Genomic DNA, 23893 nt, shown 5'->3' on the forward strand with positions numbered 1-23893 from the left:
CTTTTAGACTCTAAGCTTGCTGTGGGCAGGGAATGTGTCTGTCTATTGTTACACTGTACGTTCCCAAGTGCTTAATAAGAGTGCTTCGCACACAGTAAGCGCTCAACACACACGACCGACTGAATGAATGAAAGCAGAGACCACCCATTATGAAAACAGATGAAGTGATACTGTAACATTCCCTGCCTCTGCATCACTTTGAACAGGGGAAACCGGGGCCCAGGGAGATGAAATAATCCACCTAAGGTTAGGAGACCGGGAAATTGCTGGAAGTATCTGAAACTGCTCTACAGGGGCAAGTAACGCAGTCCCTCCGAGAGGAGCTGAGGGGTCGGACCAATAACACTGATCGGGGGGCTGCTCCCCGACCCAGTCAATCATTGGAGATGGTGAACTGAGAGACAAGGACTTGGGGGGAGGAGGCAAGTGAGTGTCAGAGGTGAGGGAAGGGCCGGTTGTCACTGGCAGGAGAAGGCCTATGCTCATTCCCTCCCTGGGCCCACCTCGACCATCCCGCTCTTCCCGCCCTTGCAAAACAGCAGAGATGGATCTGGACGGGACAGGCCGGCAAGTCTCGGCGGCTCCGTGTCGGAAGCCAGGAGATGGCTGAGGACCCCGCCCGGGTCCCAACTCGCCCCGCTCAGACAAGGGCTGCTTCAGGGTGGGTACCTGAGGGTGGCCCGCTTTAGAGCCCAGAGTGTCTCTCAGCACGCGGTTCAGGCTCTGCAGCCGCGTCACCGCCTCCTCCTCCTCCTCCAAGGGCCCTTCCGGCTTTTGCAAGCAGTCCAGCTGTCCCTCCTTGTCACTTTCCATCAGGGACGGCCGGCAGGGCTCGCCTAGGACGACCTCAAATTTCTTCATGAATTTAAAGAGGGTTCTGGCCGGGGCGACACGGGAGTAATTGAGGTGGAGATGGGGAAAGGGGGAGGGAAGGAGAGAGGAAGAAGGGCAAGGGAGGGAGGAAAGGAAATTGATAATTGATAATAACATTAATGATGATGAAATGAACAACAATAACTGGGGGGCCCACTGGTCCCCATTAAATAATAATAACTACGTTATTCGTTAAGCACTTACTGTGTGTCGGGCACTCTACTAAGCAAATTGGGTTGGACATAGTCCCTGTCCCACATGGGGCTCAGTCTTGATCCCCATTGAGGCACTGAGGAGTTAAGTGACTTGCCCAGGGTCATACAGCATTTAAGTGGCAGCGCTGGAATTAGAACTCATGATCTTCTCACTCCCAGGCTGGTGCTCTGTCCCCTACACCACGCCGCCTAGATACATCACAAAAGTATACCACTCCCAGTGTGCCCCTGGAACCGGTCTGAAGGTATTTAGTTCCTGTTGGCAGGAACCGGGCCGCCTTGGCATTGCAGCTTGAAGATGATGTCCCGTCCCCCACCAACCCGTGGCCCTCGGAAAATTCCACGTTCCAAACCAGGCCCGGCGATGCACACCCAGAAATGCATTTCCCCTCTACAAACCTACCTGTGGGTCTTCTCCACTGACTGCTTGATAGACCAGAAGCTGACATCGTTCCACTTGGAGATTTTGACAAATTCCTGAGAGACCAATGGGAGCTGGTCAGATTGGTTGCTAGGGGCGGGCACTCACGTCTGGCGACCATCTCCCCTGACCCACATAATACTGACGATGGTATTTGTTAAGCGCTTACTATGTGCAAAGCACTGTTCTAAGCGCTGGGGAGGTTACAGGGTGATCAGGTTGTCCCATGGGGAGCTCACAGTCTTAATACCCATTTTACAGAGGTAACTGAGGCACAGAGAAGTGACTTGCCCAAAGTCACACAGCTGACAGTTGGAGCCGTGATTTGAACCCATGACCTCTGACTCCAAAGCCCGTGCTCGTTCCACTGAGCCCCGCAGCTTCTCATGACCAGCAGGCTGTGTACCCAAGGTACCAAAATAAGGCCAGGCCGGGAAAGACAGAGGAGGACGGTCAGAGCCGATCGACTCCTGCTCCAAGAAGGAAGTGAGCCATTTCAGTTTCCCTGGAAGACGGGAACCCTCTAAGCTGTTTGATGCTTCTTATGGTATGGCCAGCCCCGAACTAACTCCCATTGTAAGCCAGTTTTTTGTTCTTTATGGTATTTGTTAAGTGCTTATTATGTACCAAGCACCGTTCTAAGACGTGGAGTAGGTTCAGGTTGGACACAGTCCCTAACCCACACGGGGCTCACAGACTAAGTAGAATGGAGCAGGATTTAACCCCCGTTTTGCAGCTGAGGAAAACGAGGCACAGGGCAGTTAAACGACTTGCCCAATGTCACACAGCAAGCAGTTGGCAGAGCCGAGATTCAAACCCAGAGCCTCTACCAGGGCTGTCGCTCTTTCCACTGGGCCACACTGCTTCTCTCTAGCTGTCCTACAGGCTAGGTGGTGAACGGGCCAAGACAACTGTGTGATAAACCGGGTGTGCGGGGAGACACCGTAGGGCTACAGACCTTTCCTAGAGGTGCCTCGGGGATCCTGCCTTAAGTTCTCCCAGTCATTTCTGTTCTATGGCTCTAACGGAGCTGAGTGTTTTCCCCAAAGTTCCGGCCGGGGCCCTGGCCATTTTGCTGTGCCAGGTGTTACTTCTGCGCTGCTGATTTCTCAGAACACAAAATTATTTGAGAACACAGCTATTGCGCAGTGCAAAAATGAGCACGCTTCTCCAACGGGTCATAGGATAGGGGCTTTTAGAAGACAGAGAAGAGGGAAAAACGAAGCCACCCATCATCAACAGCTTCCAGCAAGAACTTCCCGCTCGGGTGAAGCTGAGCCAGGCTCTCCCAATGTCAAAATGCTCGTTTCTGCAATCTCTATTTCAGAAGCGGGATGGGATACCCTGTCCACAGGCTCAGTGCTCTCCACTTTCCAACCCGGCCTCTGTCTTTGCTCAGAAATGAGGGGAGAAGAAGCACCCAGAAATATACTCCCACTGCTTACTTTCAACTCCTTTTCCAAAGGACGGCGAAGCCCCGCGAGTCTGGCCTGGACCGGTTCCAGGAACTGCTTATAGTAATGGTACAAGTTCCACAGGACACTGCAGAGGCCATCTGCAAGAAAGTACAGAAGAAACAGTCATTTGGGTCCCGGGCTGGGACACCAAACCCGGCAGCTGCAGATCTCCCTGAGCCCGGACAGTGAGGCGGTGGGAGGCCGGTTGTTTCATAATCCATCCACATTGGCTGCCTCCAGCCCAGTGCCCGAGAATTTGGGAACTGGAGGTCAGCCTCAGAGATGCCGTGCTGAGATCCCTGATGAACAACCCGCCAAACTGTTAATCTTTGAGGTCCGAATTCGGCAGAACTTGCATCAGTCGTTTTGGAAGAAGCCTCCAGACTTCAGCACCACCCTGGCTTGCTCAAGGAAGACAGCCAAGTGACTTTGTGGCTACTACTTGTGATATAATGAAACCCTACTCGACAGCAAGGGGCATTACCACTGAGACAAGTCAGACGCATAACAGAAACTTTGATAGTCTAGACTTGAAATATGCTGGTTTCAGTGAAACTTGTGTCTGACTTGGAAACATTCACCTTGCAATTTACACCTTCGAGGGGGCATTACAGCCGTTACTTAAACTGCACCCGGCTCACCCCCGTCTTCAAACTCTTCGCCACTCTTCAAATCTCGTTATCCTGTTGTTTTTTTGGATATTCTTCTTTTGAAAAGCACTGAACAAGGCCCCTAACTCGGTACCTCCTCAATTTCAAGCAAGCCGCCTCCCGACCAGTCCTCTCACCCCAAATCCGCCTTAATGACCCGCGGAGGCTCGGGAACGTGACGGAGAGCCTTACCCTTCCCTTCCACCTGCGGCATCAACAAGACATGGCAGTGAAACACCAACAACATCTGGAGCCGGGTAGGGAATTCCCCCAGGGAGGATCCTTCAACGAAGGCCTGCAACGTGCTGACCAGCGCCGACAGGGTCATCGCCCGGTCACCTTCACGGGAGAGGGGGAGGAGAGAGAGATTCCAAGAGGGAGAAACAGTTACCACCAGCCAATCCCGAGAAAACACTCGCTTCCTGCCAGGGGGTGGAGACTAAATTTAGCCCTCGGCTCCGGCTCGGTTCCCAGACAATTCACGTAGCGGGGCACGGTCTCAGCGACTGATTTAGGAGGTGCTCGTTCCAGATGTGAAATCTCTCACACCACCACCCAAAAAAGGAGTCTGTTTTTCGGGAGCAGGCTTGTTCTGTCTCCGCGACTAACCAGGCGACTCTGAATATATCTGGGGTGACTCTGTTTCCCGGTGGGTAAAACAGGGATGCTGCAAAGTGACCTTGCCCTCAGAATATTGATGGGAAGATACATCACGTGTCTAAGCATGTGATTGCGCTTAGAAAGCAAGACCAGGGTATTATTATTGTTATGGCTATTCCTTCTTTGTTTCTCTGCCTGCCAGGAACCCACCAGCTTGAGATCTGCCACAGAACTGGTAAATCTGCTAGCGATATTTACCTTCCTTCTCTTCCGTTTGCTCTTGCATGTATTTCTCAAGCATCTGATACAGAGAGAACCAATGCTTGGAGGATTTTTCCGTGTGTTTTTTCATGGTGGTGTCCAGACTCAGGGACCAGCAACTGAAAGATGAGATGCCAAGGACAATCCATCAATCATATTTAGTGAACGCTTATTATGTGCAGAACGCTGTATTGTGAGAATGCAACAGAGTTGGTAGACATGTCCTCTGCCCACCGAGAGCTTACAGTCTAGAGGAAGAGATACATTAAAATAAATTACGGCTACATGCACAAGTGTTTTGGGGAGTGAATATTAAGTGCTGAAAGGGATATAGATCCAAGTGCATAGGTGATGCACAAGGGAAAGGGCGAAGGGGAAATGAGGGCTTAGTTGGGGAAGATGTCTTAGAGGGAATGGGATTTTAATACGGTTTTGAAGGTGGGGAGAGTGTGATTATTTGTTGTATGTGAAGGGAGAGGGAATTCCAGCCCACAGGGAGGACGTGAGCAAGGCGTCAGCAGCGAGATAGACCGGTGTGTAAGTTGGAGTTCGGGAGCGAAGTGTGCGGGCTGGGCTGTAGCAGGAAATCAGCAAAGTAAGGGAAGGCTGGGTGAGCTGTGTGCTTTCAAGCCAGTGGTAAAGACTGAGTTTCTAACTGATGCATGGATGGGCAACCATTGGAGGTTTTTGGGAAGTGGGGTGATGGGAACTACATTATTTTTTCAGAAAAATGATCCAGACAACAGAGTGAAATAGCGACTGGAGTGGCGAGAGGTAGGAGGAAGGGAGGTCGGCAGGGAGGCTGATGTAGTAAAAGCGGGATTTGATAAGTGGTTGGATCAACGTGGTAACAGTTTGGATAGAGAGGAAAGGACAGATTTTAGCAATGTTGTAGATTTGGGGACAGGCTGAATGAGACAGGTGAGCCAAGGATTATGCCACGGCTACAGCCTTGTGAGAAAGGGAGGATAGTGGTGCTGTCTACAGAGACAGGAAAGACGTGGGGGAGCACGGGGTTTCAGTGGAAAGATGGGGAGTTCTGTTCTGCTCATACTGAAACATACCCTTGAGTCCCAGGCAGTCGCTATCTACCCGTTTGCCCTCTTCCTTAGCCTGTAAACCCCATGTAGGACGGGGACTGAGCCTGACCCAATGATCTTGGATCTACTTCAGTTTGCAATATAGTGCTTGACACACAGTCAGCGCTTAAATACCACAGTAATTATTTATTATTATTTTTTGGCAGAATAAGCCCCTCCTTTATCGGACCTCAGTTTGGAATTTTATAGCTTTGCTAAAGTGTGGACCAGAATAAGTTAAAATACACCACCACGGAGGGGGAACAAACCGCGATTTTTTTTCCACGATGCATATGATGGTTACCTTACTATTGCCTTAAGAAAGGAGGACCCGTGCTGGGCGCGCCACGCTGTACGGCTTCAAGGTTCACCTCCCAATGCCCATCCTGCCCCCGGCCCACAGAAACCCAACCAGGCGGGTTTTCCCTTTTCCCTTCTCTGCCCGACCCAGCCAGGGCCCGTTTGTCCCCCTGTCCCCTCGCCGCCTCCGCGGGCGCCCCCGGCCACTAACTTCAGTTCCAGTTTTCTCCACCGGACGATCAGCTGGGTGACCAAGTCGAGGTGTTTCCGCAAGGACAGGGTTCGGCTTGCGTTCTCCTCCCAATCCTGAAAGGGACAGGAAGACCCGGCCCCTCCGTCAGCTAACCCAGACAGGGACACGGATCCAGAGACACGCGGACGGGCGTGTCCCGCAGGCTGGGTATCTTTGAGCCATCGGGAGTACCAACACTCCTGGCTCCCTGGATGTTAATTCAACAGCACTGAATCGAGCACCTGCTGTGGGCAGGATGAAGCGCTCGGGGGCATACAATCAGAGTGAAAAAGACACGCTCTCTGCCTTCAGGTAGCCTATAATGAATGCAACGGAGGATGACAACCACACAATCCTCCAGTCTTTGGCGCCACTACCACAGACAGTTGGATGGATTCTTCTGACCCGGCCTGGGCCTCCATTTGACAAGTGACAATACAATCTCGCTTACCTGAGACTTTGCCAGCAGAATCTCCAATCCGTTCAGGAACTTGGAGAGAGGACTGGAGAGTGGGAAGCTCTGGATCCTACCCATGACGACCAAGAGCTGTAGAACAAAGAGAAAAGGGATGGGGAAGGAAGCTTCGAATTCAGTGTCCTTCACCCCTCCACCACCACCACCACCGGATCTCAGGGAGTTATACATCAACCCTCCCCCTAGGCCCGGGTCCGCTCTGCGGATGAGCCGCCCCATCCAGTCCACGGACGTGGTCGGAGAGCCAGCTTACAACATCGGAGAGGTTTTTTTTAAGAAAAAGGGAACTGAGCGACTGCTGAAACAAGATCCAGCTCTATCAACAGGGTGACTTTGGCTTTCCTGCGGGAACAGTAGGCGGTGATGAAAAATCTTGGAGTCAAAGATTTTAATTCACTCTACTGGGCGAGAAAGAAGTATGATGCCTGTATGGATATGAACATGCATTGGAGGGATGCCCAGAGTGCCACAGGGCCACTAGGACATTGATGAACTACTAGTTCCCACCCTCTGCTGTGGGAATATTTTGTATGCTTACTGTCACTCATTAATCAGCCAGTCAATCGTATTTACTGAGTGCTTTCTGTGCGCAGAACACTGTACTCAGTACTTGGGAGAGTACAACATAAGAAAAAAAACAGGTATATTCCCTGCCTACAACGAGCTTAGTGTCTCACTGATTACTATCTGGATCAACTAGAAAAGTTTTTAATCAATCAATAGCATTTACTGAGCATGCAGAACCCGGTACTAAGCACTTGGGAAAGTCCGGCAGAGGAAGAAGACACGATCGCTGCCCTAGGGGAGCTGACGATCAAGTGGGAGAGAACGAACTGCCCACGTGCGGGCAGGTTGAGGGCACCGGGCCGGGGCCGTCTTACCTGCACCAGGGCCGGGTGTTCGGGCCAGTCACCTAAGAGCCTGTTCACCTCCGCCGAGAAGTTCTCCAACACGGGCTGGCACTGCCGGACCTCCGGCACGTTGGGATGCTGGTAGAAGTCATACGGCCCATCCAGCTGGAAGACCAGGTCGGAGGCCGCCTCCTCAAAGAGGGTGTTGTACAGGACGGTACTGGCCAGGAGCTGGCTGCCCAGCAGGCAGTCGTTCAGATCGGCACCTGTGGGGGCCAAAACCGGGGACGGGACTTGCTGAAGCGTTAGGGCGCACACCGCACGGGCCCGAGAACTTCCCCGGGCCGGGAGGCTGAAGCCCCTTTCTGGTCAGAGGAGGTTTTGGGAGAGTACGATGTAACAGTACGACGGACATATTCCCAGCCCACAATGAGCTTACGGTCGGGCCCTGGCCCACCCACTTACCCATCAGGGAGAAGAAGCGGGTCACCAGAGGAGCCCCGGTCTGATAACAGCCCAGAAACAAACTGAGGTAATGCTTGGCCTCATGTGTGGGCAGGTCCCGTTGGTACCATAGGGAACGGGCAAAGTGGAGGCACAGCTGCTGATGGACCTCCATCACCGCCTCCGCAGAGCTCTTGGACAGGACAGCCGAGCTGCTTTCTGCTCTGCCCTCTGACGCGTCCTCGGTCTCCATCTCCTCCTCTAGGGTGGGTTGGACGGTGATATCCGCAAAGTCCTGAAACGTTTTTTTTTCCCCCTTTTAAACGGTATTTCTAAAGCGCTTACTAGGTGCCAGACATTGTACTGGGCGCTGGGGTGTACATACATGCCATTTAGGTTGGACACAGTCCCTATCCTACATGGGGCTCACAGTCTTAATCCCCATTCTACAGCTGAGGTAACGGAGGCGTGGAGAAGTGACTGCCCAAGGTCACACAGCAGACAGTTGGTGGAGCCACCCAGGCCTGTAATCCTACCCACCAAGCCATACTGCTTCTCAAAATCCCACTAAAACCAGTTAACACCAGAATCCTGACCCGATGGCGGCAAGTGGCTCCCAGAACGAAGGGGTGGTGGTGGGACGGGGTGAAGCAAAGAGGGGATGATACCACGGTGAACTTGAGAACCCTAGAATTTGCTGGTCGACAAATTTTAAGGTGGGGAAAGAGAGCGTGTGTGTCCAGAAGCCGGCCTCTTACCTTCTCGTGGAGCGGGAATCGCTTTCGGAATTCTCGTTCTTCTGCCTCCTCCTCGCTCAGTCCGGCCCCGTGGCTTTTACTCCTGTACCTGTACAAGCTGCTTTCCTGCTCCGCCTGCTCCTGGGCCTGACACTCCTGTTCGTCCCACTCGTTTAAGATTTCCTTGAAAAGATCCACAAACGTAGGGGGAGGCTTAATTGCCTGTCCCCTTAGAACCGCCTTAGAGCCAGCAAGGCAGATATTCAGATCTTAAGCTCCCTGAGGACAGGGATCACATCTACCACCTCCATTGTATTGTACTCTCCCACGTGCTTAGCCCATGCACACATTATACACACAGCAGATGCTCAAAATAAACGGTTTCCCTCTTCTGACGCTCTAAAGGAAAGGTTAACGAAAGGGGAGCAGGGGCCAGATCGAGCAAACACGGCACACTACCCAAACCGTGAACCCGCACTCCAGAAAAAACAGACCCCTCTAAAGTAAAGGTTGGGTTGGGTTTGGTTTTGCACCGGCTTTTGGCGCACTCTGGGTGGTTTCATGAAGATTAATCAAAAATCCAATCTTGTGGACAAGGGAAGAGAAAAGGGCCAGGTTAGACAGGGGCTTGCAAACTGAGGCTCGCGGGCCAGATATGCGCGCGCCGGCTCCTCTGGGCAGCCCGTGAGATGGGTCTGGGGACACCAGCTTTCCGGGGAAGGCCTGGCCGAGGATGCCGATCCCGAGGGGCTTGTCTCCCGCCCGCGAGAATGCTGCCTCCCTGGGTGCTTTTTTTAAAAATTTTTAATGACATTTATTAAGCGCTTACTATGTGCAAAGTACTGTTCTAAGCGCTGGGGAGTTTACAAGGTGATCGGGTTGTCCCACGCCGGGCTCACAGTCTTAATCCCCATTTTACAGATGAGGGAACTGAGGCCCAGAGAAGTTAAGTGACTTGCCCAAAGTCACACAGCCGACAAGTGGCGGAGCCAGGATTTGAACCCATGACCTCTGACTCCAAAGCCCGGGCTCTTTCCACTGAGCCACGCTGCTTTCGATCCTTCCCCTCTGGTGCCTTGGTCGGGGTCCAGGCTACGCCCCGTTACTTGGGGTTTTCGCCGGGGAAGAGAAAGGTCCGGGGGCACGCACGAGGATCCCTCACCTGGCAGATGTGCCTAAAGAGCCTCAAGGCCTTCTGGTCCATTTCTCCTTTACACAGAACGTGGGAGCGGAGGTACAGCAGGGCGTTGAGCAGCAGCTGTTCTCGGGTCGGGCAGGGCCACCGGTCCTCGGCTTGCGGCTCCTGGCTCTTGGCGTACTTCAGAGACAGCTTCCTGAGGCCCCGCAGCACCTCCAGCGAGTCCCCGGAGCACAGGGCGTCCGCGTGGGAGTAGTAGGTGGGGAACGCGGGGCCCGTGGACGGGAAGGCCAGCAGCGCGCGGACCAGGGCGCTCAACTGGGCCGGGCGGGCCGCCGCCCCGTGGGCTGTGGCTTGGGCTTCGGCGGCCACCAGCCTCATGCCGTGCTGCATCTGCAAGACGGCAGCCAGCAGCGGCATCACCACGTCCGGGTACGGGGCGTAGTCCTCCGCCAGGTGTTTCCTGAACTGGTGATGGGACCGCTGCCAGGAGGCCTCCTCCTTCAGCAGGTTCTGGGCTGCCTGGGCCGGCCGGGGCCCGGACCCCCGGAGGGTCTGCAGGAGGCGGCGGAGCAGGCCCTGCACCTTGGCCGTCTGGGCGATGCTCGTGGAGTAGTGGAGCACCTCCTGCAGCAAGGATTCGAACCCGGGCCCGGGGGGTCTGAAGGCCTGCTTTTTGGATAGCTGCCCGATCTGGTCTTTGAGCTGTTGCATTCTTTGGTGCAGTAACCTGGGTGCGAGAGAGCAGACAGGCAGGTCAGAGGGGGAGTCGGCAGCACAGAGGGTCCACAAAACTCTGGACGGCGTTGGGGAGGGACGGAGAGCCTTGCTCCCCTCAGACACCACGGGGGTGTCCATCCCTGGAATACCGAACACGACAACTGTGGAGCAGGGCTAGAAGGGGCCAGAGAAGGGACCCCCGAAACGACCAGGGACAGACTGTGAAGACTACAGGTTTTCCGTGAGGACAGGGGACTGATATTTATTTTATTTTGTCAGTATGTTTGGTTTTGTTCTCTGTCTCCCCCTTTTAGACTGTGAGCCCACTGTTGGGTAGGGACTGTCTCTATATGTTGCCAACTCGTACTTCCCAAGCGCTTAGTACAGTGCTCTGCACCTAGTAAGCGCTCAAGAAATACGATTGATGATGATGACGGAAATTCACAAATTCATGAAGTAGGCTGTCCGAGCCAAAGCAGGATCGGGGTTCCACAAAACAAGGGGGGGGCACGTCTGTTGAAACCCGGTGGAGGCGAGTTCCAGGCAGACCAGAGGAAAACACTCCCACGCACAGTGAGCTGGATGCAAATAGAATCTGCGACCACCAGAAGTTTGGCGAGTGGAGAAATTCTATTTATTTTACTTTGTTAGTATGTTTGGTTTTGTTCTCTGTCACCCCCTTTTAGACTGTGAGCCCACTGTTGGGTAGGGACTGTCTCTACATGTTGCCAATTTGTACTTCCCAAGCGCTTAGTCCAGTGCTCTGCACACAGTAAGCGCTCAATAAATACCATTGATGATGATGATGATGATGGAGAAAGCGAAGGGATTCTAAGGGAATTGGGACAGATTCGAGAGATGAAAGAAGGGTCTATAACAGGAGGCTAGAAGGAGAAGCTGGGGGAGGGAGGTGTCAGGGGGAAATTAGATATATAAGATGACTCACAGAGGGGGGGAGATTTACAGATAAGAAGTCCTATGAAGGGGAAAGTAAGGGAAGCATGGAAATCGAAAAGCAGTGCAGTCTAGTAGAATCAGTGGGAGTCAGAAGGACCTGAGCTGTAATCCTGGCTCTGCCACTTGTCTGCTGTGTGACCTCGGGCAAGTCCCTGAACTTTACTGGGCCTCAGTTACCTCATCTGTAAAACGGGGACTGACTGTGAGTCCCATGTGGGAAGCGGATTGGGTTCAACTTGATTAGGCTGTATCTACCCCACTGTTTATTATGAAGCAGCGTGGCTTAATGGAAAGAGCGCAAGCTTGGGAGTCAGAAGTCATGGGTTCTAATCCCGGCTCCTCCGCTTATCAGCTGTATGACTGTGTGTAAACCATTTAACTTTTCTGTGCGTCAGTTACTTCGTCTGTAAAATGGGGATTAAGACCGTGAGCCCCATGTGGGACCAACCGATTACCTTGTATCTACCCCAGTGCTTAGAAGAGTTCATGGCACATAGTAAGCGCCTAATAAATACCGTCGTTATTTATTATTCCTTACGGGCCAGCACCGAGACTACACTCAATTCCTTTATGTGGGTTCTCAGTCCTGAAGTGGCCGTGCCTGGAGCGAGGTCCGTTTGCTGTCTACTCCGTATCACCATCCTCACCCCATACAGAGCACTTCCAAGAGAAAGATCCAACCCTGGGAGTAGACTCAACACACTGATCGATCAGTAGTGCTAACTGAACGCCGACTACGTGCAAAGGCACCAGTTTGAGCGCTTGGGAGAGTACCAAAGAACTCATACAATCAACTGGAGAATCAACAGAATCACCCCACATCGCCAGACACACGAAGCGACCTGTCGTTACCTGATGTGGGGATGGCTGCTACTGCTAATCGCTTCGTCCTCGAGGTCTCTGCCCGTCTGCAGCCGGGACAAGAGATTCCGGGTTTTCCACTCGCACTGCAGCTGGTGTAACTAGCGGGAAAAGAACGAAGCCGGTCGGTCTGCCTGAGTTCCTGCGCCGGCGGCACCGGGGTGGAACGGGGCCCGATTCCTATCCTGCATCTCCCCTGGCGCTCGGCACACAGTAAGCGCTCGACCAACACCGTAATCCTTACGATGGGCTCTGGGGAGTCCGGGGGCAGTCCCGTGGCGCCGCCGCCCCCGCCTACCTCTTCCTCGGCGTACTTGAGTTTGTACTTCCTCTTCGCCGCCGGGTCAAACAGGGTCTGGGGAATCCACATCTGGAGCTGCAGCAGGCCCAGGTTCACCCAGAGGCTCCCGCGCTGGGCAGCCTCGGGCAGCTCCCGGCCGCTCTCCGCTTCCCCGGCCAACTGCTGCAGGCAGGTGGACAGGAGGCGCGGCAGCTCCTCGGGCAGCGTGTCCTGGGCGAGCGCGTCCCGCAGCAGCCGGCCCAGGTGCTGGCAGGCCGGGGGGTCCCGTAGGGGCAGCTTGAGGCAGTGCCGCACGAACTCCTCCCGCGGGGCCTCGGGGACAAGCTCTACCAGCCCCATCAGGTGACGCTGCAGCAGGAGCGACTGCAGCCGGGAATCCGTGCTCCTGCGGACGGAAGGATGGGAGACGGAGAGGCCCGTGAGGATAGACCCGGGGAAATAGTCATCATCAGAATAACGATAACATTATTTGTTAATCTGTTAAGTGCTTACTATGTGCCAGGCACTGCCCTAAGCACTGGGGTTGATAATAATAATAATAATAATAATGATGGCATTTGTTAAGCGCCTACTATGTGGAAAGCCCTGTTCTAAGCGCTGGGGAGGGTACAAGGTGATCAGGTTGTCCCACGTGGGGCTCACAGTCTTAATCCCCACTTTACAGATGAGGTTACTGAGGCCCAGAGAAGTGAAGTGACTTGGCCCAAAGTCGCACAGCTGACAATCGGTGGACCTCTCCCATGACCTCTGACTCCCAAGTCTGGGCTCTTTCCGCTGAGCCCCGCTGCTTCCCGTAGATGCAAGATCAATCAGGTTGGACACGGTCCCGGGCCCACGTGGGACTCAGTCTTTATCCCCATTTTAGACGGGGATATCGAGGCTCAGAGAAGTTGAGTGACTTGCTCAAGGACACACTGCAGACAAAGGGAAATGCACCAAATGCTTCAAATCTGGTTGACAGGCAGAAGATGCACTGACAGCGAGGTGGGAATGGCGACGATGGGAGGAGGAGGGACCTGCATTCTAATCCACTTGCAGGTTGTGACCTTGGGCGAGTCACCTAACTCCTCTGTGCCTCAGTTTCCTCATCTGTTATGCTGGGCAGTCTGTTCTCCCTCCCCCTTAGACCATGAACCCCGTATACAACTGCCCTGTGGCCGTCCCGATGATCTTGCCTCGGGCCCGGCCTCGAGTACTGCGCCCGACACATAGCGCTTCAAATACTACCGCTATTAAGGGGAGGAGGGCAGGGAGAAAGTACCTGAACGCTGCCATGGATGGCACGGCCATGTTGGCCCAGAGCACGGTGCTGATTTCCTGAAGCTGCTGCAGTCTCTCTGCCCACTCGCCCAGGGTGACGTGAGAGGACGAGAGGGCGGGCAGCCCGCTGACGTCCCAGGATACCGCTCTGTGGCTACTGGTCAAGACTTCAAAGAAGCACTTGGCGAGAACCGCTCTATTTAACATCCCTGGCCCCTGAGGGTCGAAACAAAACCGGGGAGGACCGCCTGGCCTTAGCATTCCCTCACCAGCAAATCTTTTGTAGACAAACAGAAAGCCAACTCGCTCTGGGGACACGCTTCTACTCCAACAGAGTAAATTTTTTGCCATTGCGTTTTATACACGGCTTACTTTTACAGTACCAGGGAATGAGCGTGGGGGTGCCCATTGCAGGCAAAAGACCATTCGTGGCTAGAGATAACAGAAGTAGGCTTCCTGAAAGCCTAAACTTCTACAGAAATCCCACGGGTCCGTTATCTTGAAGACCCAAAACCTACGGACAGCTACCTTAACCTTACAGCTCTATTCCCCTCTGGCTCAGCATTTGCACCAGGAGGTTCTTAACCTAGTCTAACGAGGCTTTGGGCCTCACTACCGGGAAGTTGCTAACATTTTCAAGGTACCTGTAAAATCCCACACCAGGAGAGAGAAGGGGCAGTGAGAGTCCAGCAAGATCAGAGAAAACATCCCAAATGACAACGATTTGCAATTTGCAAACGGGAGCAAATTAAGAATAAAGGGAAGGTTTGAAAGACTCCAGAAACTCTGATAAATTAACTCCCTCCCCTATGACTTTTCCGGGCGCTGCCTTTGATTTTGGATACTTCCTTGTTTATACACCATTAAAGCTTACTGTGATGTTTTTATTCTTCTGAGGGGAGTGGAACTGTATTTATTTTAGAGTTTCACTCCTCCCTGGATGCCATCCATTTTCCGCCCCTGCAGACAACTGATGGGGCTATAAACACCAACCTTCACAGAAGGATCCGCTAGAGATTTGGGCATCTCTTTCTCCTCTCCTCCAGGCTGAGGTGTCCATGTAAGCCAGTGGTCTGGGCTGGTGGTCGCTGTGCTATTCCAGAAGGCCCCAAGTGCCGAACTGAGAAGCTCTGACCACAGAGCATTCGTTTCCTCGGGGGTCACCTGGAGGCAGAAGGTGGGTGGAAAGGGAGAGGTGATGCCCTCTCTGGGGCCAACAAGTCTTCTGGGCCACTCTTCTGGGAAAGGCGCTAAAGAAGCAGGTGCTGGGACCTTATGAAATTTCTCGAGTCAAGAAGCACGGCCCTTTTGGGGAGCCCATGGGGATGTGATGCTCTTAGCCTCCCCGCTGATTTCCAGGGAAACCAGGGCTCGCTGCTTTTCTGGCCGGGCTTTCCCTCCCATCCGGAAAATGGGAGCGACTCCCGTGGTTCTGAAAACGTTTAGAGCAAGTTTTCCAGTCGGAAGCACGGAGCAACTGAAACGCTGGCCACTCGAGCTTTCTGGCTAATAAAAGGGCCGGACCCCAGAGCTTTTTACTTCGTTACCTTCTCCTGATGCAGTAGGTACCACAGACCGTGGAGCTGCTCAGGAGCAACCGGAGTGTGCTTAAGGCAGAATGTGATAAGATGGTCCAGTTCCTCGCCCAAGTTCGGGTGTGTATCACTCCCGCCCCTGGCAAAAAGAGAGGAAAGGGATCGGTGCTCCTGCAGGGAGACAAGGCACAGTGATAACCCTCGCCTCCCCACTAAGCTGGATCCCTAGTGGAAACCCAGGGAGAGATCACTCAAACCCTGCGAACTAGACTTCTTTTCCCTTAGAGAAAGGGGTGAGGAGAAACTGATGAATACAGATGGGGGATGGGGGGGGGGGGGGACAGACAGAGACAGAGAGAGAGACAGAGACAGAGAGACAGAGGGTGTGTTTTCAGAGGCCAGCGGGAGGTTCTCAAAATGAATTCCTTCTTCAGAGGATGAAACAGGACACAGGTGTCCTGGGGACCACAGGCCGGGACCAGGCTGCGGGTGGCATTCTCATTCAGGAAGAGGGGGCACTCTGACCGGATCCTCCTGTCTTTGAAAGGAAAAAAAATCACAACCTTCCGAACTGCCTTTTGTCTCGCTGGCTGGTGCTCTGGGGTGTCCAAACCAGCCTCTCTCTGGGTCACGTTTTGTTTGCTTCTCTTCTCTCCGGGTTTCCCTTTCCTGGTTTGGTCTGCCTGCCGCTTCTCTGAGTCCCCTCCCTAAAACCCCATCCCTTCTTTCCGGGGAAATATGGTTCCCTCCTCTCACTCCAGGATTTCTGCTGCCCAGCCCTGCTGCCTGGTGGTCACTCGGGCTTACCCTACTTCTCCGTGTGGCCCACCATCACTACATTTCTGCCCTCCCACCCTTCCATTGCACAGCCCAGCTAAACTTTATCCCCAACCAGTGTGTGCATTCACTCAATCATATTTATTGAGCACTTACCACGTGCAGAGCACTGTACTAAGCACTAGGAAAGTACAATTCAGCAATAAAGAGAGATGATCCCCGCCCACAGCGGGCTCATTTTGCAGATGAGGAACCTAGGGCACGGAAGTGAACTGACTTGCCCAAGGTCACGCCGCAGAGGAGTGGCAGAGCCGGGATTAAAACCCAGGCCTGGGCTCTTTCCACTAGGCCACACTGCTTCTCATTAAAATAAATTAGGGTTATGTGTTACCACTTCTGCCACGCCTCCTCGCTACAGTACTATTTCCCTGTGCGGGAGAAGCCCTCATTCTAACGTGGCAAACTCCCCTTTGGCCTCTACCAACCAACCCACCTATCAATGGTATTTATTGAGCACTGCACAAAGGACTTAGGAAAGGAAAATACAACAGAATTACAGCAGAATCCCTGACCATAATGCGCTTACAGTCTACCAGCTCCTGATCTGCTTTTGCTCCACCGCCTCACCACTGGAGACCTTGGCTACCCTGTTCATCATGCCATTTCACCTGTTAATCTTTCCCAAGGGCTCACCGGATCTTATCACCCCAGCACCCGAGGAAAGGTGGGAGGATTGGCCGACTTCTCTCCCTCAGCGCTGCTTCTGGACCACGACAACCCTAGCAGCTGGCTGTCACCATCAGACTCACTCAGGATCCCTCTCTGCATTTCTGGATCTGTTTGCTGATTTCTCCTCTTTCTCTTCTCCATCCGTCACCCACAATGATCCTAATCTCACTGTGGGCAGGGAATGTGTCTAACTCTGTTGTACTATCCCCTCCTTCGCACTTAGTACAGTGCTCTGCACACAGAAAGTGCTCAATAAATTCCTTTGATTGACTGAAGACTTCAATATCCCCCTGGCCTCTTGCTTCTGTATAGTTCTAAAGTCTCATGACCTCCATCTTCACCCCATAGCTGGCCACGTGTGAAAATGGCCTAAACACAGCCGTCACCAGCCCTTTCCCCTACATCTCCGAATTACCACTTTCTGACCACACTCTGCCTGCTGGACATCACTGAAACTATCTCTGCCCCAGTATCTGGCCAAAAAAAAAAAAAGAAAGGACAGAAAAAAAAGGAAGAAAGAAAAGAAGAAAGAATGGAAGAAAGAGAGAGTGAGAAAGAGGGAAAGAGAAAGACAGACAGGGAGAAAGAAAGAAAGAAAGAGAGAAAGAAAGAAAAAGACAGAGAAAGAAAGAAAGAAAGAAAGAAAGAAAGAAAGAAAGAAAGAAAGAAAGAAAGAAAGAAAGAAAGAAAAAGGAAGGAAGGAAGGAAGGGAGGGAAAGAAAGAAAGGAATGAAGGAAGGAAGGAAGGAAGGAAGGAAGGAAGGAAGGAAGGAAGGAAGGAAGGAAGGAAGGAAGGGAAAGAAAGAAAGGAAGGAAGGAAGAAAGAAAGAGAGAAAGAGAAAGAAAGAAAGGAAGGAAGGAAGGAAGGAAGCAAAGAAGGAAGCAAAGAAGGAAGGAAGGAAGGAAGGAAGGAAGGAAGGAAGGAAGAAAGAAAGAAAGAAAGAAAGAAAGAAAGAAAGGAAGGAAGGAAAGAAGGAAGGAAAATTACAGGAGAACACACAGAAGTGCTATACTGTGTAAGTGTAAATGCTAGGGGCAGACCTGATGGTGTGTTTTCGGAAGGTGGGGAGAGTCAGGGTGTTTGGCAGATTTGAAAGGGCGGGGAGAATTCCAGGCATGAAGACAGCCATGAGCAAGAGGTCAGAGCTGGCAGAGTCGAGAAGACTAGAAGACGAGTTAGATGAGGAGTGAGGGCTGGGGTGTAGTGGGAGAAGAGAGTGGATAGGAAGAGCATGAAGGAGGGTCCTAAAGCCAATGCTTGGGAGGTTCTAGTTGATGCGGGGCTTCTTCCCAAGTTAGGCCTCGCACGCAGACGATGCTGATGATATATGGAATGCTGTTAAAATTCACACTAAGTCAAGCAGTTGAATTCCTCACCACCTCAAAGAAGCCTGCGTCCCACAGTCGGCTGCCACCTTGTATTGCCACAGAACGGCCAGGTACTCGGTTGCCGGCCACAGCTGCACTCTCCGGGCAAGCCGGATCAGGGAGGTAGGGTCGGGCTGAGTCCCGGGAGAATCTTCGGGGTGCTTCTTTCCAGGGAGACCAAACGAAATCCCCTCTGCTCTCAGCTGGGAGCTCTGTGTGCTCACAAGATCCTTCAGTTCCTCTGGTTAAATGAAGTCTTGGTTACCGTCGACCCCGGGGAAACGGTCGCGCCTGCACTTTGACTTTAATGCACACGCCACTCCACCAGCCGGGATCAAGCTGGGTGTTCAGACAGTCCCCTGCCCGGGGGTGACTTTCTATAACCGGTCAGCACCCTTTAACTGTGAGGTGGAAAGGCCTCGCATCCCACCTTTAAAAAACTTACTACAGAATGAAGGTACGGCATGCAACACCAATACAAAATGACACCCTCCGCTCCTCTGCCGCTAACCTCCTCATTGTAGCTCGTTTTTGCCCGTCCCGCCGTCGACCTCCGGCCCACATCCTCCCGCTGGCCTGGAATGCCCTCCTTCCGCACATCCACCAAACTAGCCCTCTTCCTCCCTTCAAAGCCCTACTGAGAGCTCACCTCCTCCAGGAGGCCCTCCCAGACTGAGCCCCCTCCTTCCTCTCCCTCTCCCCATCCCCCCGCCCTACCTCCTTCCCCTCCCCACAGCACCTGTATACGTTTGTACAGATTTATTACTCTATTTACTTTACTTGTACATATTTGCTATTCTACTTATTTTGTTAATGTGCACCTAGCTTTAATTCTATTTGTTCTGACAACCTGACACCCATCCACACGTTTTGTTTCGTTGTCTCCCCCTTCCAGACTGTGAGCCCGCTGTTGGGTAGAGACCGTCTCTATATGTTGCCAACTTGTACTTCCCAAGTGCTTAGTACAGTGCTCTGCACAGAGTAAGCGCTCAAGAAATACGACTGAAATACCGACTAATTATATCAGTTTCTTAGGAGAAGCGAGCCAGCTTCGCCTCCCCTCCAATGCCCACCGCCGGCGACTTACCCGGGTCAACGTCTTCTAAGCGATTGGCTCTGAGCACCAGGCCCCAGGCCTGCAGCAGGCCTCTCTTCACCTCCAGCCCAGTGGCCGCCACGGTCAGACGACGGATCTCCTCTAGCCGGTCGCTCTCCCCGAAGGCAGGGGGCCGGTCCAGGATGCCGAGAGCATTGCTGATGTGTTTCAGCTGGGCCAGACACTCCACCACTGCTTCGTTCTGCCAAAAAAATCACGGGTGTCGCTGGAGGGGAGCGCGCTGCAGAGGAACAGTGCACTGTTCCACTCCAATAATGCAGCTCCCACGGCACGGTCACGGGGCCTCGCATTCCGACAGTGGTCCCCGGAGGGACAGTAACCCAGGGATTCCAAGTGCTGGAGTCCTGGAAGGTTTTTTAAATTTTATTATTATTGTTGTTATTACTATTGGACACAGTCTCTGTCCCACATAATAATAATAATAATGATGATGGCATTTGTTAAGTGTTTACTGTGTGCAAAGCACTGTTCTAAGCGCTGGGGAGAATACAAGGGGATCAGATTGTCCCAAGCAGGGCTCACAGTCTTCATCCCTGTATATATGTATGTACATATTTATTACTCTATTTATTTTACTTGTACATATCTATTCTATTTATTTTATTTTGTTAACATGCTTGGTTTTGTTGTCTGTCTCCCCCTTCTAGACTGAGAGCCCACTGTTGGGTAGGGACCGTCTCTATATGTTGCCAACTTGTACTTCCCAAGCGCTTAGTACACAGTAAGCGCTCAATAAATACGATTGATTGATTGATCCCCATTTTACAGATGAGGTAACTGAGGCACAGAGGAGTTGAGTGACTTGCCCAAAGTCACACAGCTGACAATCGGTGGAGCCGGGATTTGAACCCTTGACTCCCAAGCCCGTGCTCTTTCCATTGAGCCACGCTGCTTCACTGGGGCTCCCGGTCTTAATCCCCATTTTACAGATGGCGTAATTGAGGCCCAGAGGAGCAAACTAACTTCCCCGAGGTCACAGAGCAGATATGTGGCAGAACCAGGATTAGGACCCAGGTTCTTCCAACTCCCAGGCCTGTGCTCTACCCATCAAGCCACGCTGCTTACGAGTTTTGAGAATGGGTTTTGATCCCGTTCTCCAGGATCAAAGCATTAAGCATATGCCACAGCTTCAGATGGAGCCCAGGGTTAACCCTTTCCAACGGGTTTAAATTACCAACAACAACAAGAAAACACACCATACACAATGCCCAGAAAAGCCACAGGCTGGCTTATCGCATAAGCAGAAGCATCAGAATATCTTCACATTAAACTAGAAAGGAAAGGACTCCTAGAGAAGTCATTTGGTCCAAGCCCCTGCCTCCGATCTGTCATGCCCCTGAGGGCCACTGGATGTTGGGGGGGTGGGCTGTTCTCAGTTGATCAAAGGTGATGGGACCCTGACTCGAGAGAGCGGGGACTTTCTTCTCCTCAACAATAAGAAGTGGCCGGGTACCTTGAACGGAAGCGGCTTCCCAAGGGACTTCTGCAGCGTCTTCACACCGGAGAAGGCTCCAGTTGGGGAGCCCAGGCAGCTCTGGATGTGGTCTGAGACAGTCAGGACCTCCTTGTAAAATCTTCAAACAGGAAGAGGACAGAGGGGAGGCAAACGGACAAAGAGAGGGCAGTCGGGCCAGGGAAGGAATATTGAGAGAGATGCGAGGCCAGCGAAGTGTTCGGAATCCCAAGCCCAGGGGAGACAGGCAGTTGGAGCCTGGAATTCCTTTTCTCCTCGCCTCCTTTCCTGGAGGAGACGCTACAGCGAACCGCAACGGGCCCCCCGCCATGGCCACAACTTACTTGTCTTCGTGGTCCACCAGCAGCTGGGGAATCCTGTTGACCAGATGCTTCCAGACCCAGCGCCAGTGGACGGCCAGGAGGGCCAAACCCGGGGGGTCCAGCGTCACCGTGTCTGAGGCCACCCAGAACCGGTCCCGCCACCGCAGGGAACCCAGGATCTACGGGGCAAGGCAGGGAGGGTCAGAACCACGCCCTCCTTCGAGGTGCCCACTGATGCCAGGCATACGCCTACTCATCGTGGCAGCAAACGCATTAAGCGTCCACTGTGTGCAAAGCACCGCGAAAAACAACACAGGTGAGAAGGCGACCCAGTCCCTGGACTCCAGGGACTTCACAATCTACAAATAAACACACTGCATTAGCCCCTCAGGGAATGTCAGAAGCAAGCAGAAGGTAGGCCCCGTGGTCTTCGATTCCTTCTCCAACAGGGTCTGATGAGGGTCACTGCTGCTCCCCTGCAGGGGAGAAGTCCCTGACCCATGGGGGGGGGGGGGTTGTGACACGATGGCACATTGGAAAATTGGGGTGTTGGAACAGAAAAGCGGGTCCTTAGCTGCGGTGTACTGAAGAGGTAACCCAACCTTAATGTTAGCTTCTTATTTTTTGCTGTATTTACTCGGCTATTTCTACTCAAGCACCCGTCTTCTCCCTGGTCAACTTCAAAAGGTGAGCCCCTCTGTGTGACAGAAACCGTCTGAATTAATAATAGCTTACACCTTTCCCTGTCTCTTACAGCAATGCTTAGCACCCAGTGCTCACCAAATGCCACAGAGACAGAATGAGGACAAAAGCGATGACCCGTCTTTTTAGTTTATACTCCTGGATGGGCTGACAGTTGCTTCGAAATCGTGACGTGAAACTACCACGTCAGTCTCTCCGAGGGTTGAATCCAGCCCCAGGAAAGAGGGAGAGTTTTCTCTCTCCAGCCCCATCGCAGCACCCGTGGTCTTCCCTGACCTGGACATGGTCTAGGCCAGTTCTGGGGAGCCTTTTCCCGAGACCGCCCTTCCCTGGCCGCTTCCCAGATGCTCCTCACCTCCAACACGGTGGCATCCTCCACGGCCAGCTGGGTGGCCTGCATCCACAGGACCAGCAGAGCATCACAGAGTTCAAAGAAAGGAGCCAGGTGAACTGCCATCGGGTGGGGCATGCTGTGGTAATTCTCTTGATCTTAGAGGTCACCAGAAACAAAACAGGGAGAAAATAACCAAAAGATGACATGGCACTTAATAACGGCGGTACTCGTTACGCGCTCACTAAGTACCATGCACCATACTAAGTGCTGGGTAGAAACAATATAATCAGGTCCCACGCAGGGCTCACATTCTAAGGAGAAGGGAGCACGGGCCTTGAATCCCCATTTTGCAGACGAGGGAACTGAGCCACAGAGAAGTGACTTGCCCACGGCCACACAACTGGACTAGAACCCAGGTCCTCTGACTTCCAAACCCGTGCTCTTTCCACTAGGTCACATGGCTTCCCTTCAGGGAGAAAGGGAATAGAGTCACCCTGGCCAGTATCTTGCTCCTGCTTCAGGATCACTGACCAAGTTCTTCGGTGGGGTATGGGGAGTCTGAAGACTAAGGAATGAAGACATTGTGGGCTGCCCTAAAGGGGCTCTCCGCCGCCCGCCACGTCCCTGTAATCAAACCTCCCCGAGTAAGGAGATCCGGAACAGACAGTCCAGGAAAACACGGGAGCTTTCAGACAGAACGATTGCCCGGCCCGCTCCCGAGGCTCAGAGCTAAGATTTCCCACAAAATCTTTGGAGAATCCATGTCGGCGGAGCAAGCGATCTGGATTTCAACTTCTTCCGGGACAAACCCCCTAAAGCACGGTTAAAACAGCGGCTCCACCCTCTGTGGTCAAGTCATGGCTGGGCCGCGGAATCGCGGAAGAATGGGTAGCCACAACCTGACCCTACAGGCACCTGGGGATCCAAAGTGATGCAAATGAAAGAGTGACCATATGTTCTGGCCCGGCACTCTTCTCCAACTTGGAAGTCAAAGTCAACGCTCCGATGGTGGAAGGGGGGACGGGGCCGGTGAGAATGCTGTGAGAGTCAATGCCGCCATTGGATGGAGATTTTTCCGTCACAGCGCGCCTCTCTAAACCCTCCCCAGTTCACCGTTAGTTGGTTTGCGGTCAACATTCAAGGAAGGTAACAAGAAACCCTGAATGGGGAAGAGTTCCTGATCTACTAAAATGCCTCCGTGCCTGCTGAACGGCAGGATGAGGGACCATCTGAAGCAGATAGGCCCAAGCAGAATCATGCCAGATGGGAAGGGCCCGGCCAAGCCCATTCTAAAATGAGACTGAGGAAGACCGAGGGGGCCCCAGCCCCTTCCTACCTCTATGGAATGTCAGGGCCATCCTCAGGGCACTAGTCTGCGACTTCTTGCCTCCACCCGAAATCAACTTGGTCTCTGTTCTGATTCTTTTTTCCCGGTCCAGAAATAACACACTCCTGGATAGAAACAACGAAATCCACAAAATGGTCAAATCCAGGTACCAGGAAAGATTAAAAAACAATCAGACAGACAAAACAACAACAACAACAAAAACCAATCTTCAATCACCCAAGAGCTTTCATCAGCCAGCGGTCTGTGGGAATATTATGAGGTGGAAGGCCGTGATGGCCATTTCAGACATGGCTCTCTGTTGTTGCTCAGCTGCTTCTCGTGGGTTCCCTTGACAGGAGAAACCTCAGGGAGTCCAGCTCACTGTGGGCAGGGAAT

General features: G+C 52.8%; 1 protein-coding gene across 1 annotated transcript in view; it reads right to left on the reverse strand.

The window, feature by feature from the left end:
* Positions 1-23893, reverse strand: part of MDN1 (midasin AAA ATPase 1) — a 106720-nt gene that overhangs the window by 24847 nt on the left and 57980 nt on the right. The window contains exons 52-73 of the mRNA XM_038761112.1: positions 23507-23622; positions 22192-22325; positions 21156-21313; positions 20812-20932; positions 19329-19539; positions 18251-18482; positions 15380-15506; positions 14826-14996; positions 13834-14048; positions 12570-12957; positions 12263-12372; positions 9758-10463; positions 8617-8778; positions 7880-8153; positions 7445-7680; positions 6540-6635; positions 6068-6162; positions 4475-4596; positions 3809-3955; positions 2955-3064; positions 1492-1565; positions 670-877 (exon numbers count right to left, since the gene is read on the reverse strand). Coding sequence (XP_038617040.1) covers positions 670-877; positions 1492-1565; positions 2955-3064; positions 3809-3955; positions 4475-4596; positions 6068-6162; positions 6540-6635; positions 7445-7680; positions 7880-8153; positions 8617-8778; positions 9758-10463; positions 12263-12372; positions 12570-12957; positions 13834-14048; positions 14826-14996; positions 15380-15506; positions 18251-18482; positions 19329-19539; positions 20812-20932; positions 21156-21313; positions 22192-22325; positions 23507-23622 — 4213 coding nt within the window. The remainder of the gene's footprint in view (positions 1-669; positions 878-1491; positions 1566-2954; positions 3065-3808; positions 3956-4474; positions 4597-6067; positions 6163-6539; positions 6636-7444; positions 7681-7879; positions 8154-8616; positions 8779-9757; positions 10464-12262; positions 12373-12569; positions 12958-13833; positions 14049-14825; positions 14997-15379; positions 15507-18250; positions 18483-19328; positions 19540-20811; positions 20933-21155; positions 21314-22191; positions 22326-23506; positions 23623-23893) is intronic.

Source organism: Tachyglossus aculeatus, chromosome 19 (assembly GCF_015852505.1).
Source record: "Tachyglossus aculeatus isolate mTacAcu1 chromosome 19, mTacAcu1.pri, whole genome shotgun sequence".
Lineage (NCBI taxonomy): Eukaryota > Metazoa > Chordata > Mammalia > Monotremata > Tachyglossidae > Tachyglossus > Tachyglossus aculeatus.